The 16,400-nt window shown below is 43.6% G+C and overlaps 1 protein-coding gene across 1 annotated transcript in view; it reads right to left on the bottom strand.

Moving 5' to 3' along the window:
- Window positions 1-282: 282 nt before the first annotated feature.
- col6a3 (collagen, type VI, alpha 3) overlaps window positions 283-16,400 on the bottom strand; it is a 355,278-nt gene continuing 339,160 nt past the window's right edge. The window contains exons 71-72 of the mRNA XM_068036295.1: window positions 14,710-15,288; window positions 283-733 (exon numbers count right to left, since the gene is read on the bottom strand). Coding sequence (XP_067892396.1) covers window positions 720-733; window positions 14,710-15,288 — 593 coding nt within the window. The 3' untranslated portion in view covers window positions 283-719. The remainder of the gene's footprint in view (window positions 734-14,709; window positions 15,289-16,400) is intronic.

Below are 16,400 nucleotides of genomic sequence, written 5' to 3'. Positions count from 1 at the left end.
AATTCAAATTTTATTTGTTACTTTAAAAGTCCTGATGGAATACAAGGGATTTGAACCCAGAAAGGTTTGGGAGTGCTTATTTCCAATTTGATGGAGCTAGATTTACCATGAGGGCCACAAAGAGGGAACAAAAATTCTGACCATTTATCAAGCAGGCAGGCAGGCAGCTGAGAAAATTGGATTTGAAAATACCAAACATATTGAGGAGTAGCTGATGAGCTTTGTTGTAAATACACAACCACCTCCCCCCCCCCCCCCTCCCCCCGCCCCACCCACCCCAAGAATGAGCATAAGAATTAGTCATGACCAAGATTACTTAACATAGAATCATGCCATGGACATTTTTGACTGTAATCCCTCAAACACTAAAATGTTCTGGTGTGGGGAGATAATGCAAGTTAGATTTGGGTGAAAAGTGCTGCCTAGTTCCTGTGCCCATATTTTCCAAATAATTCTGTTCACTATAAAATTGTAAATACTTTTATAAAATAAGCCAGATGTATAGATACATTTTTACACCGATAGTTGCAAACATTGAATATATGCTGAAAATTATTGTGGAAATGGTGGTTTCCAAAGATAGCTGGTTTTCATGTTCTGATTGTGAAGTGATTTATTCATGACTGTTGTTCTTCCTTTTGTTCTGCAGTTTAATGTGTGGAGAGGAGCTTGAATGGTGCAATATAAAAATCCACAGGCACGACAGTCTGTTATGTTATTCAGTGAGGCTGATCTGGAGGCAAACAAAGGAATAAATAATTAAATCACCATTCCTGTTCGTCATAATTAACGTAGATTCACAATAGTATTATACAAAGTGTGATATGCACTGAGCAAAAAAATAGCAATTCACATCTGGCTTGAGCAAATTTTTTTTTAAATCAATAGCAGATTGATAAATGCATTTTTATATTCAAAGTTGCGATTTTGCTACAAACAACAAAGTAAAACTTCTCGCTTCATACATGCTTTTTGCACTTTGACTCTATTTGACACTTTATACCTATCCATGATCTGGCATATAATCATAGAAATCACAGAATGGTTACAGCACAGAAGGACGCCATTCGTTCCCTTGTGCCCCTGCCGAATGTCTGCGATAGGAACTCACCTCGTCCCACTCCCCAACCTTTTTCCCGTAGCCCTGCAAATATTTTCTTTTTAGATAATTATCCAATTCTCTTTTGAAGGCCTCGTTTGAATCGGCCTCCACCACACTCTCAGGCAGTGCATTCCAGATCCGAACCACTCACTGCGTAAAAAAGTTTTTCCTCAAGTCGCTGTTGCTTCTTTTGCCAATCACCTTAAATCGGTGTCCTCTGGTTCTGGATCCTTCCGCCAATGGGAACAGTTTCTCTCTATCTACTCTGTCCAGACCCCTCATGATTTTGAACACCTCTATCAACTCACCTCTTAATCTTCTCTTCTCCAGGGAGAACAGCCCCAGTTTCTCCAACCTATCCACATAACTTAAGTTCCTCGTTCCTTGAACCATTCTTGTGAATATCTTCTGCACCCTCTCTAATGCTTTAATATCCTTCCTAAAGTGTGGTGCCCAGAAACTGGACAGAATACTCCGGTTGAAGCAGAACGTTTTATGCATGTTTATCATGCCTTCCTTGTTTTTGTACTCTATGCCCATACTTATAAAGCCCCAAGATCCCATATGCTTTATTAATCACTTTCATAATGTGCCCTACCACCTTCAATGATTTGTGCACACATACCCTCAGGTTCCTCTGCTCCTGCACCCTCTTTAGAATTGTACCCTTTAACTTATATTGCCTCTCCCAATTCTTCCTACCAAAATGGGTGGCACAGTGGTGCAGTGGTTAGCACCGCAGCCTCACAGCTCCAGCGACCTGGGTTCTGTTCTGTGTGGAGTTTGCACTTTCTCCCTGTGACCATGTGGATTTCTGCTGGGTGCTTCGGTTTTCTCCCACAGCCAAAGACTTGCAGGTTGATAGGTAAATTGGCCATTGTAAATTGCCCCTAGTGTAGTTAGGTGGTGGGAATATGGGATTAATATAGGATTAGTATAAATGAGTAGTTGTTGGTCAGCACAGACTCAGTGGGCTGAAGGGCCTGTTTCAGTGCTGTATCTCTCTATGACTCTAAGTTAAGGAGAGTATCAAAAAAAAAAGATCCACTTCACATTTTTTCTGCATTATATTTCATCTGCCACTTGTCCGCCCATTCCACCTGCCTGTCTATGCCCTCTGGCAGTTCATTACTATCTTCCTCACAGTTCACGATACTTCCAAGTTTTGTATTATCCACAATTTTGAAATTGTGCCTTGTACACCCAATGTTAATTGTATATCAATTGTGTTTAATAATCTGCAGTGGAGGGCATTAATTGGGGTCTCACTTGAGCACATATAAAGAGACATTTACTGAAACTGTGTGGGGGTTGAGTTAGGAGGTATATGAATGTAATGTTTCACTCTGTAAATATAAGACTGAGTAAAGATTGGCTCCAACATCATCCTTCACCAACTGGCTTTCTGGAATATTATATGGTAGCAGAACATGGTTGCCTAAAGTTGAAGGCTGGAAACTAAAAAAAAAAATCAGACAGAAAACTACAATCCCAATAGCTATTGTGAGAAATTGCTGAAAGAAAGTGTAAATTGTTGGGGTATGATTACCCTCCGATATTCTTGGATACTGAACCACATGACCAGTGGAAGAATGAAGTGGATATGGGGATACGAGTTACATCCCTACCAAAGAGAAAACAAGGTATGGCCTTGGCATTGTTGCTTCCGACCAGAAGTAAAATCAGAAATAAAGTATTTTGTGAGCAGGTTGCCCATCAGTTGAATAATAATGAAGGTTTGAATCTTATATTAGAATTCTTGGATGGAATTTATAAAATGATCTATTAAATGCCTAAGAGGCATGGTTAGATTTTGATAGATTTTGAAAAACAGATGGTTATTCAGTAGAGGAATATATCACAGACTTTAACAGATTGTATAAAAGATTGAGGAAATTCAATTTAGAAACCCCTGGTTCAGTGCTAGCATTTAAATTGCTGGATTGTGCTAAGGAGTCACAGATGGCCAGGCACTAAAATAAAAGCAAAATACTGCAGATGCTGGAAATCTAAACTAAAAACAAGAAATGCTGGAAATACACAGCAGGTCTGGCAGCATCTGTGGAGAGAGAAGCAGAATTAACGTTTCAGGTCAGTGACCCTTCATCAGAACTGAAGAAGGTGGCGTATCGCTACTACCCTTAATTGGCCATTAATAGGCATGTAAGGGCCTTACTTGTCTTCTGGGCAGGAAGGTTCTCATCGGCCTGTCCCGCTCTAGGGAAGATTACTTGGCAACGAGAGGTGATGGGCCCTCCACTGCCCTGCCCCCACCCCCCAGTCGCGATACGCCATGCCTCCCTCCCCCCCCCCCCCCCCGCCTGCAACCCCACCTCAGGGGGTCACACAAAATCTTGGTTGTCGTGGTCAGCTAAAAGCAGATGTCACAATATTTTATTGGCATCATAATGGAAACTTTCAGGTAGCTTCATGACACAGATTGATGATTTCTTATGGGGTGGTACTGCAGAATTTGAGAAATGTGTTATTAATAAGATTAGATTAGAATTTAAAATTGGGAGTCATGCTTTTGGAGCTTTTAAATATATTGGTTTAGGTATTAAGCAGAGTATGTGTGGAATAACAAATCAACAATCCTATTTAGATAGTGTCTGTTCTCATATTTACTCTTTGCTTCTCTTATTTGTTTTTTCAATTCCCCTCTGAACCTTCTATATTCAGCCTGGTTCTCAATTGTATTATCTACCCAACATCTGTCATATGCACCCTTTTCCTGCTTCATCTTACTTTCTATCTTTCATAATACATGGAGCTCTGGATCTGTTTACCTTTCTCAATCATGGGAATGTACTTTGACTGTACCCTAACTATCTCTTTAAAAGCAGCCCATTGTTCAGTTATAGTTTGGCCTGCCAATCTTAGATTCCAATTTTCTTGGCCAGATCTGTTCTCACTCTGTTGAAGTTGTTCCTCCGTACATTAATTATCTTTACTCTGGATTGTTCCTTGTCCTTTTCCATAGCAACCTAAACCTTATGATGCTATGGTCACTGTCCCCTAAATGTTCCATGACTGACACTTGATTCACTTGACCCACCTAATTCTCCAGAATAAGGTCCAGCAATTCCTCCTGCCTCATTGGACTGGAAACATACTGATGTAGAAAATTCTCCTTCACACACTGTACAAACTCTTGCCCCTCTCTGCCCTTTATGCTATTACAATCCCAGTCAATATTAGGATAATTAAAGTCCCCATTATAATTTCCCTATAATTTTTGCACCTCTGTAATTTCCCTGCAAATTTGTTCCTCTATATCCTTCCGACTAGTTGGTGGCCTAAAGAATACCCCCAGCAATGTAATTGCACCTTTTTTGTTCTTTAACTGTAGTCAAATAGATTCTGCCTTTGACCCCTCTAGGACATCCTCTCTCTCTCCAGCACTGCAATGTTCTCCTTAATCAATACAGCTACCCCTCCACCTTTCCTTCCTTCCCTATCTTTCTTGACCACCTTGACCAGGAATATTTAGTCTTCAGTCCTGCCCTTTTTTGAGCCAGATCTCCGTTATCAGCATGATATCATATTTCCACGTGGCTATCTGCACCTGCAGCTCACCAAACTTATTTACCATCCTCTGCGCATTCATATATACGCACAGTAAGTCGAATTTAGACCTTATTACATTCCCCACCAAATGCCTTACTATTTCCTACTCTAATGCTATCTATCTCTCCCAATTCTCAGTGCATGAACACAAAATTGGCTAAATGACAGGAAGCAGGGGTAGTGGTGGTGAACAGTTGTTTATCTGACTGGAGGAAGTTTTACAGTGGTGTTCCCCACTCCTTTTCGTGATAAATGTTAATGACTTGAACTTGGGTGTTCAGGGCACTATTTCAAAACTTGGAAGAGTAGTGAACAATGAGAAGGCTAGTGATAGCCTTCAAAAGGACATAGACTGGCTGGTGGAATGGGCGGACACCTGACCGATGAAATTTAATGTAGGAAAGTGTGAAGCGATTCATTTTGGTAGGAAGAATGAGAAGAGGCAATATAAAATAAAGAATACAATTCTAAAGTTGGTGCAGGAACAGAGAGACCTGGGGGTATAGTGCATAAATCATTAAGTGCTACAGGGCAGGTTGAGAAAGCAATTTAAAAAAAACATGTGGGATCCTAGGCTTTATAAATTGAGGCAAAGCATATGAAAGCAAGGAAGTTATGATTAACCTCTATAAAACATTAGTTTGGCCACAACTGGAATGCTGGGCACCACACTTTATTAAAGAGAGGATGCAGAAGAGATTTACTGGAATGGTTCAAGGAATGAGGGACGTCAGTTACGTAGATAGATTGGAGAATCGGGTGTTGTTCTCCTTAGAGTGAAGAAAGTTGAAAGAATTTCTTAGTGATGTTCAAAATTACGAGGGGTCTATACAAAGTAGCTAAGGATAAACTGTTCCCATTTGTGGAAGGGTGGAGAACTATAGGACATAGATTTAAGGTGATTAGCAAAAGAACCAAAGGTGACAAAGAAAAGCTATTTTACGTAGCAAGTGGTTGTGACCTGGAAGGTACTGCCTGAAAGGGTGATACAGGCAAATTCAGCCAAGGCATTCAAAAGGGGATTAGATAAACATATCGAGGGGGAAAAAAAAAAATCAGGGCTGCGGCAAAGGGCAGGAAAGTGGAACAAGCTGGATTGCTCTTGTACGAGCTAGCATGGGTTTTACAGACTGAATGACCTCCTTTTGTGCTGTAACCATTCTATGACTCTATCATACCAGAAGAGCTGTAATTTAGGAGCAAGGCTTTCTGCATTAGTCAGAACTGGTTGGTGTCTTGCTCTAATGCTCAAGGAGCAATGGTTTCCTTCATTGCTGTCTTTTAAGACTGCTCCCGCACAAAAACTGTAGCTAAGAAGTTATCGTTTAAATCCAAGGTCAGTCACATTCCAATATCACTCCAGAAAGAAGCAGAGTGGAAACAAAGTGAGAGTAAGGAAGCAAAGTAAGGAATCCCAATCTACTTTGTTCTGGAGTCAGATGAGGAGTCAACTTTAGCATCATGCAACTGAAACCACTTCAACCGTGTGGTGTAAATGCAGCTAAAACTATAAGATTGATGTATAGCTCCTGTGTAACAATGTCATACATAAACATAAATTTGTTGAGGCTAACCAGCTAAATAGAGAAACATAGATCAACAGTTCATTTAAAATAAATATTATTTGGAATTCCACTGCTGAAATTTTGTATAAAAAAAGTGTTTTTCATGACTACCGGACCTTTCAAAGCACTTTACAACTTTTGAAGTGTAGTCACTGTTGTAAGGTAGGAAGCACAGCAGCCAATTTGCACACAGCAAACTCCCAGAGACAGCAATGTGATAATGACCAGGTAATCTGTTTTTTTTGTGATGTTGATTGAGGAATAAATATTGACCAGGACAGAGGCATAACTCCCCTGGTTTTCAAAATAGGGCTATGGGATCTTTTACATCCACCTGACCAGACAGATGGGGCTTCGGTTTAACATCACATCTGAAAGACACCACCTCTGACACTGCAGTATTCTCTGGAGTTTCAGCATAGATTTTTGTGCTCAAGCCCTGGAGTAAGACTTGAACCCAGAACCTCTTGACTTAGAGACAAGAGTGCTACCAACTGAGTCACAGCTTTACCCTTTTGTTTCATGAGGGAGAGATGCAAGAACCTTTATGATCTGTTTCTTAAGATGTTTTCTGTGTCAACCACATATGGCCAAAAACAATTTCTCACTCATATCTACAAAAAGATGCAACCATCTCTAGAACATCTGTGACTACATGATTCTCTCTTAACTAATACAAGGCCCTTTCTCGAGTAATCCAACACCTTGCAGGACAAATGAAATGCTTCTGACTGCAGATTCCTCCATCTGTATCACTTCCCTGTGCACATTTCCACATCTACCTTTGCTGCATCATTGGGGAGGGTCTAGATCTTAAGGTTGTGAGGTCTGCTTATGAGGATGGAAAAGTTAATAGTTTTCAGAGAAATTATATTGGATACAGATGGAATGCTTGACTCCCAACCCAGGTCAGATTTTCTTTGCTTTTAAAAGCAGTTAGCATGCATATTTGTGGAGGAGATCTTTGGTGTGGACAAATTACCTGACTAGTCTGCTCAAGTGGTTTTATAGGCAGAGTTTTGGATTACGCAGCACCAAATCCATTGGGGATAGTTCTTTGAATTGGGTGGGGGATGAATCCACTAGTCATCTGTGCCATTAAGAATTGATGAGTTCCTTTGACACAATACAGTTTCTCAGTCTACAGAGGATTAAACATTATAAGCAGGTCATAATGTTTGATGCTGCATGAAGCATATAATGATGTATGTTTCTCAAGCTGTACAAAAATTATTAGCCACAAAGGGCTGAATTTTAAGGGATCATTGAAGACGAGACCGGAAGTGGTGGTGGGGCATAAAATCGCGACAGAAGACAATGGACCGCAGTCTGACGTCTTGCCGTCCCTTTAGCATTTTGTCAGCGACTGACATGGCAGATGGACATCGCACATCCATGCGGCAGAAAGGCAATTAAGGCACTTAAGAGCCCAATAGACAGCAATTTTATTCACTGGGTCAGATTTAAGCAATGGCACACTGGAACCATGGGACTTCAGAGCCGCACCAGGTTAAAGGAGGTGGGAGCTCAGTGCTGGCTTTGCTGGGAAGCCATCAGGTGAGGCAGCATCACTTGGCAGTGAAGGTGGAGGAGGGAGGGCTCTGGAATCACTGTCAGGGGAGGGCCAGCCTTGGGAGCAGCACACTGGATAAGGATGCAGAGGTGCATGCCAACAGCCTTCTGCATGCAGAAGAAGCTACTCTCCAGAGAGGGTCTATCAGTTGAGCTTAGCTACCTGCAGATGTCCGAGCAACAGTGTCTCTGAAGACTCCGCCTCTCCAGGGAGGCCATCACTGACCTGTGTTACATGTCACCGTGGCACTGAACCTCTATGCCCCCGGATCATTCCAGGGATCAACTACAGATATGTGTGGAATCTTGCAGTCTGCGGTGCATCAAGGAAGTCACCAATGCCGTGTTCAGGAGGGCCGACAACTATGTGCGCTTCCACACCGATCCAAAATGTCAAGCTGAGAGGGCTATAGGATTTGGAGCCATTGCTGGATTCACCCAGATGCAGGTGTCATCGACTGCACACAAGTGGCCATCAAGGCTCCCACTGACCAGACAGCAGCCTTTATCAACAGGAAGGACTTCCACTTGCTCAATGTACAACTGGTCTGTGACCACCGCAGGTGTGTGCATGCTTCCTGGGAAGCAGCCATGATGCCTACATACATCAGCAGTCCCAGGTGCCAAAGCATTTCCGCACCCCCCCCCACTGCTGCCCCATGTACCTCATGGATGGTTCCTTGGAGAAAAGGGCTACCCTGCGGACATAGCTACTGATGCCTGTGAGGAACCCACGCGCGGCTACAAAGGAGAGGTACAACTCCTGCCACAGGTCAATCCGAGCGACCATCGAGCAGGCCATTGGTCTCCTGAAGATGAGATTCAGGTGTCTAGATGTGTGGAGCCCTTCAGTATGCCCCAGTGAGGATCTCGTGTATCGTAGTGGTCTACTGTGCACTGCACAACCTGGAACTACAGAGGCATTGACCAGCGAGGATATTGTGGAGCGCGATGCCTCCTCCAATGATGAGGATGTGGAGGAGGATACTGCCCAGGTAGAGCCAGATGAAGGGCCCCAGGGACAGCAGGAAAGGCACCATGAGATACATGCAAGGGAGGCTCAAGATGCCCTTATACTTTCATATTTACTATGATCCTTACCAGCTTCTGGAACCACACCAACAAAGCCTTACCTTTAAACAGCCCTGTTGATGCCTCCTTCCTTCTGCACTGCAGTGCCCAGATGCACATTGCACAGCAACAAGGCTGAAGCGTTGGTCCCTTGGTTCCAGCCCATTGAGAGGCAGGGTTTAAATGAAGTCCCAAAGGGCATCAACAATAGGAAGGAGGTGTAGTGAGATAACATAATTTCTTTATTCCGCATGACACCAAATGCAACCCTATCCATCTGGAATGTACATTCACCTGTGAACCCGTAAGTGCATCTAGCTGCTCTTCTTAAATCTTTTCCAGGTGCTTCTACGAGGTCCTACCCCTGCATCGTCAGTGGAGGTGGAGGCAGGCTGCTGACCTTACATCCCCCTGGCTTGGGATGACTTTGGTGGTCGTCATTTGGCTGCCTGAGGCCTGGAGGGCCTTGGCACACTGAAGGCCCCCTACACAGATTGCAGGAACCCCTTCTGACATCATGGATGATGGAAGCACTGGCATCACTGGCAGAGGGGCTTTGGAGCCACTGCCCACATCAGGAGCCTCACCCTGAGAGGAGCCCCCAGAATCACAGCCAGCTGCTCCTCCCACCTTATAAGGCACAGATGTACCTCCCTTCTGACCTGAGAGGGACATGGAACTGGTGGAGACTCCAGGTGCCTTGACCCCTCTTGCCTTGTCACTGCTGCACAGAGCTCACGGACAACACCATGCTGTGCAGGTCAGCACGCATCTCCAGAAACCACTGATTGGTCATGAATCTGGCTCTCAAACTCTCAATGGAAGAAGCCAAACGCACACCCCGTTAGAGACATGGCAGCACCAAGGTCTGGATGGACTCCTCCATCGTCCGCACTAGGGTACACATAGCCTCTGGTATCTCTGCCAGATGTTGCCTTACCTCTCATTGCAGCTGCAGCATTTCCCGTGTTGTTGCTGACACCATGACATGTCATCAGCCTGGGGCTCAGCATGGGCCTGGCCTCGAGCAGTCCTCCGACTGTCAGTGGCCTTGGCTGTCACAGCCTCTGTCAGCTGCCTGGGCATGTCTGTGATGTGTTTTCCAGATTGTGTGCCTGAATCTAACCAAAAACAGATACCCACTGACGTGAGAATATCTGCACTGGTTGAGGGTGCAGGGGAATGATGTGACGGTACACCCTCTGAGGATCCCTCCTCCTCCTCAGAGGTGGCCGGCTGTCCCCCAGTCTCTCCAACACTTTGTTCTTGTCGCTCATGTTGACCTACAGGTGAGAACAGAGACATTGAAGGTTTAATAGCTGGCCACCCCTACTGTGCAGCTCCATTTATGCAGCGATGAACATTTGAGCAGCAAGGCTTGTTTGTAGCAGATGCACCCTTGTGCCTCAGGAGATGCTCACTCACTCTCTTGGGTGGCGCCCCTGTCACACCATCAGCTATGGAGTGGCCATCTTGCTGCCCTGCACATTCCATGGCCTCCTCCTCCATTGGGCTTAAGACATGGAGATAAGGCACTCCACCACTGGTCTTGACACACTCTTTTCAATTGTGGGCTCTCCGCCTGCAGACACAATAATGAACACAGTCAGACTCCCAGTGGGAACAAGCCCATGATCAATGATGGTGATAGTCCAGCAGTCCACAATGGGGCACACATATGCCTCCTGCATGCAGCCACTCTCAAGGGACTGTATGAGGTTAAACAATGACTGACGTGCGCCTTTCACCAAGATCAGCCAAGCCTCAGGCAGCATATCCTGCTGCCCTTCCCCATTGCACATGACTGGGTGGTCACTCCCCTTCCACCAAACGCTCCCTCTCGCTCAATGCCCAAAGGGTCAAAAGTGTTTGCAGTTCTCACCTTAGCAGCTTGGATCAGGATATTGACCCGTTTCCTTCACTGGATCCATGTCCTAGGGGTGACCCCACGGCTGCTGACCTACTCCGCCATCTCCTCCAGGCTTGCTTGGTCAGGTGGGCAGGTCTCCTCCTCCCGACCCTGGGCAGAGGACCTCACACCTTTCCCTTGCAGTTTGGAGGAGAACCTTCAGGGAGGCATCACTAAGCCATGAAGCCACCCAGTGTCTTCCTTCAACCATGGGCACTGCAGGCTCGTGTTCAGCTCCTTGCCAATCAGGAAGGAGAGGCAGCAGAATTTTTCTTGGGGAAGCAGGAAGGCTCTCCTTTAGACCATGCAGCAGTGAATACAGGGCTGGCAGCCCTGTAAACATGGCACGAGCTGTTGAGTCGGATGACGACGCCATTGGTGCCTCACTTCTCACCTCTCGTGTTTGATTGCATGGGCCCCTTACCTCCCCTTCCTTAATTAGCTGGCTGCTTCGTGATCATGGTTAGTTGGCTGCATTTCACTCGTGCAACAACGGCACCCGCCACCGGTGACCTCACCAAGACTTGCGCTGTTCGATCTAAATTCTGGCCAAAGAGCACGGGAGATCCAAATTTGTAGGAAAAAGTTGGGAGACTCTAGTTGTTCTAAATGAGTAGAATGCCGCTTCTCTAATGATTTAATAGGTACATTTGTGCCCTAAAGAAATACTGAGCCATGCACAGCAGGAATGTTGCAGGTTAGATCATTAGTTATTATAAAGGAACTATTATAAATTATAAGTTAACTAAATACTGATGTAGGGAAGATTGTATTATATTCAATATATATCAGACTGAGGTTTTTGTGCTGGTGCAGTACTTTATTTTTCTGTCTACTGCTTTTTATAAATGGGATCTCTTTTTATGACTCAGTGTTTCCTTTAACAACTCTAGAAAGAGGAATGATAATCATGCAAAAAACCAGGAGTGTTTCCTGCTGCTTATCATATCCTCTGCAGATTTGACAGTTTTTCTTAACAAAGAGTATAGACTTGACTGTTGCCAGAACAACAAATCATACTATGGAATTGAATCAGAAATCTGTTTTCCTGCAGTTATCTGTCATGAAGGCAGAGTCTTGGAATGGAATATTAAAAGTTAGACTTGGAATATTTTCCATTTTGGTTTTGAATCTGAGCTTTTTTCTGAAGCTATTGCTGGTAACATTGATAACTAACACAACAAATTAACTTTATCTTCAGTCTTCTTCCACACCATTAGGTAATGGATGATGAGAAACCTGTCTCTGTTGCTAACACTGTGGGCCCTGTACCTAAATATTTGCTATAGTGGATAATGCAATTTACTGAATTCATTGGAGATCAAATACTTTTGCTTCTTCCATTAAAAAGAAATCCATTTGGAGGGTTTCTCATGTTCTTTGTCTTTCATTAACAGGTAATTCTATTATAGTCTCAGATTAGTACTGGTTTAGTGGGATTTGGTAGGCCTGATTTATTTTAGTTTTCATATTAATCTCAGCCCAGAGACAAAGGAGATGTGTGTGTGAGTGTGTGTAACATTGTGGTCCAACTGGCTGGTTCCAAAGTTAAGGAACCATATCCCATTCCAGTTTTCATCACCCTCGATTTCCACCAAATATGTATCTAGTTCCCTCTTGAAAACAAACTTGGCTTTGCAGCAGACTACAGTTATACTGCCCACATTTTGCAGCTTGAGGCACAAGTCTGTGTTCAGTCAGATCAGCAATCTAACCCAATTTTGCATCAGTGTGCATTGAGAACATATCAACATAGTATATGTTGTTTATATAACCTTTAAAATAGGTAATTTACTATGTGGTAAAGATGCTCAGCATTGTATTTGCTTTACAGATGTGTCCTTACTAAAGTGCAACATCTCATGAACTAATTACAAAGGCTTTCTCACCTCACACAAAGGAGTACTAAATTCTGTTCAAAGAGTACAGTATGCATAGCTATAACACCATTGTAAAACTCTCATTGTATTTTGAGATGTATAATGGTTTAGAAATGTTACAAATGTGTGTTGGGGGGGGGGGGGGGAATGCTGCATCATATAATGTGAAATAAATGCTTTCAAGGAACACTTTCAAAATAGCTGTTACATTCCAGAGTTCACCTTTGAATGCTTGTCGTGATAATCCCAAGTTAACCTCAAAAGATAGACATACATTCACTAGTTCTGTATGATTCTTAAATAAGTCTGCTGAACAACCAGCTGTTTGAGGTAGTCCAACTAATGTAAAAAGCAACCCAACTGGCTTTGGAGGATTGACTTGGTGTCATTTGAGTAGCATGTGAAAAAAAAAGAAAAACTTGCATTTATATAGCGCCTTTCATGACCACTGGATGTCTCAAAGTGCTTTACAGCCAATGAAGTACTTTGTGAAGTGTATTCACAATTGTAATGTAGGAAATATAGCAGACAATTTGTGCACAGCAAGCTCCCATAAACAGCAATGTTATTAAGCCTGATAATCTGTTTTTGTGATGTTGATTGAGGGATAAATATTGGTCAGGACACTGAGGATAATTCCCCTGCTCTTCTTCAAAACAGTGCCATGGGATCTTTTATATTCAGTCAGGCAAGTAGATGGGGCCCAGGTTTAATGTCTCATCTGAAAAACAGCACCTCCAACAATGAAGTGCTCCCTCAGTACTGCACTGGAGTGTCAGCCTTGATTTTTGGGCTCAAGCCCTGGAGTGAAACTTAAACCTGGAACTTGTGACTCTGAGGTTTTTTTCTAATTTCTAATAAGAAATTTTCTATTTCTTTCTCCTTGTATCCTCAGTGTGTTGAAATTGACACCTATTGCATCATCTCCTAATCTGATCTATTCTTTTCCTGGAACACAGAACTATATAACTGGTTTCCTCCTGTTCACTTCTGAAGTCTTCTCTTCCTTTTGCAATTATCTAATCATTACTTTTCTCTTTCACTTCTCTCCTCTCTCCAATTTTGTTAATGTCTTGTACTGTGGACATTGGCCTAGATAGCACAATGAAGATTATTGTATAATCCAAAAATGCTCAATTGCTACCTGGCATAATATTATGTCTTCCTCACTTGTACTATATCTTAAGAATTATTTTGTAATGCACTATGCATCACTGTGTCTTTTCCATCAGTTTGAAACAAATATTCTTGGTTATCTAAAAGCAAAATACTGCAGATGCTGGAAATCTGAAATCAAAACAGAAAGTGCTGGAAATACTTAGCGGGCTGGATTTTGTTCTCCCCCGGGCGGCGGAGCCCATGGCAGGAGGGGGGTGCCTGAAGATGCCTCCGGGAGAGGGCCGCCATGCACCACGACGCCGGGAGGGCCCAGCCTGGTATTACCGGTGGCAGCGAGGCTTCGTGGTGGCTGCCTGCACCCCGCCGTCCACTGCTCAGTGATGGGCCCCCCATTTGAATAATTTAAATGATATACAAAAGGATGGTGGGAAGGGTTGGAGAGTAAAGATTGTGCAGTTTGGGGGGAGGGGGGTGAGGTCAGATGGACCAGGTAAGTGTTTAGGGGAGAGGAAAGGACAAATAATTTATTTTATTGCTATTGGGGGGGAGGAGGTTGGAGTGGGGCAGAAGAAATGTCTTCATTTTTAAAAATTTACTGTACCTTTAAATATTTAAACTTCCCGGTAGGGCTGACAGCCCTTTAAAAATGGTGTCAGCTCCTGCATACAGACAGCTGATGCCATTGCTGGGGACGGGAAGCCAGCCCCAGTGATCGGTGGGTGGGGGGGGGGGGGAGGGGTGCTCATTTAAATGAGCCGCCACATGGAAGATTGCAGCGGCTCCGTGCAGGCCACCATTTCTTTCGCCAGACCTGCTGAGTATTTCCAGCATCTTCTGTTTTTATTCTTAGTTGTCTGATGCTTTGAAAATTCTTCTCTGTTCCTTTTAACAAATGGTTGCGCATTGTTAAAAGATCCTTACCTTCAAGTGATTCGCCAGAAACCAATTTCAATATCGATATCAACTGTTGTTGGATGGTTGGTACAGTCTGAAAGGTTTTCAGTACAAACATAAAATCAGGAGAATACACTATCTGTCGTAGCTCTGCCGAATGTGCATTCTTGGCTCCAATAGCAATGGACACTACACCGGCTTGCTTTACTGCATTTGCTGCCTGTCCAACATCATCCCTGGATTTTCCAGCCGTGATGAGCACCAGAATCTGTGTAGCTCCAGTATCTTGTCTACTCCCAGCAGATGTGATGAAGACATTTCTTATAACATAGTTCAGTGCAGCACCAGTGTTGAGGGCTCTTCCTGTTTTACGTCTGAGCTGTGTTGTTGCGACCAAAACCTCATCTTTGCTTGCATAAGTATTAAGTCCAAATTCAGTTTTTGGGTCATGACTGTATTGTACCACAGCAACTTGATCTTTGTCAGGTGCAATATCGAGCTCCTGGATTACTTTCATAAGAAATGCACGGACTAGAGGAAATGCCTTTCCCATTCCGAGAGTGCCATCGATTAGAAAGACAATATCTCTCTGCCTGACTGCAGAAGCTAAAGAGAAATGTAAAGAAAAAGTAGAAAATTAGAAGTTATATATCACAGCAACAATTTACATTTCTATAGCACCTTCAGTGTAGTAAAACATCCCAAGGCATTTCAGCGGAGCATAGTCAGACAAAAATTGACATTGAGCCAAATATATTAAAAGTGGTCGTTTTTAAAGGATCAAAGAGAGTTGGAGAGATCTGGGGAGGAAATTCCAGAAGTTGGGACTCAATGGCTGAAGGCACAGCCAGCAAAAGAGGGGCAAAGGAAGTGCAGATGCATAAAAGGTCAGAGTTGGAGGAACACAGAGCTCTCAGAGGAGCGTAGGGCTGGAGGAGGCAACCGAGATAAGGAGGTATGAACCTATGGAGGGATTTGAATGCCAAAATTAGAATTTTAAATAGAGGCATTGGTGGACCAGGTGCCAACAATAAGTCAGTGAGCACAGGGGTGATGGATTAGTTCAAGTTTTTGGAGGGTGGGAGTTGGTGGGGTGGATGCTGAAGTTCAGAAAAGTTCTCTCTCCATGAACTAGAGGAAATGATCTTCCCATTCCAGGAGTACCATTGATCAGGAAGACAATGGGCAAGAAATGGAGGCCAATGGCACCAGTATTATGGGCACAAGTGCCCTAAGAGCTCCAAAATGGAATCCATGGAGAGTGGCAAGAATTGCATCAGATGCCGTGTTAATACAGGCATTAGCATGCGCACAGTGAATGTCCACTGTAATTATGCAGAACAAACAGATAATGACAGCAATTAGTATGCAGTGCTGATTTGATTCCAGCGGTGCCATTTTGAAGCTCAACATTGCAGCCAATGCCCTCTCTTAACATCACACAGCTGAACATGTGCTCAGCAGCAAAAAGGACCCCTTCACCAATGCTATTTAAAGGGATCATCAACTACTTGCAGGTTAGTTGCTGTTTGATTCTTTTTTTATTCTGCCTGTTGCTACGACTCTACAAGTGTTTGGTGCTTTCTATTGTTGTTTAAAGTTGCCAAGTCTACAACCAGTTGTGCAGCCAGTGCTGACAGACTTTTTACTGACTTCAAGGCTGTCAACAAACTGTATGCCACACATGGGTGCAGTCGTAGGTATTCCCCTTGGAATAC

The sequence above is a fragment of the Heterodontus francisci genome, chromosome 7 (assembly GCF_036365525.1).
Source record: "Heterodontus francisci isolate sHetFra1 chromosome 7, sHetFra1.hap1, whole genome shotgun sequence".
Lineage (NCBI taxonomy): Eukaryota > Metazoa > Chordata > Chondrichthyes > Heterodontiformes > Heterodontidae > Heterodontus > Heterodontus francisci.
The sequence above is the reverse complement of the archived record's forward strand: the minus strand, read 5'-3'. Positions and strand labels throughout refer to the sequence as shown.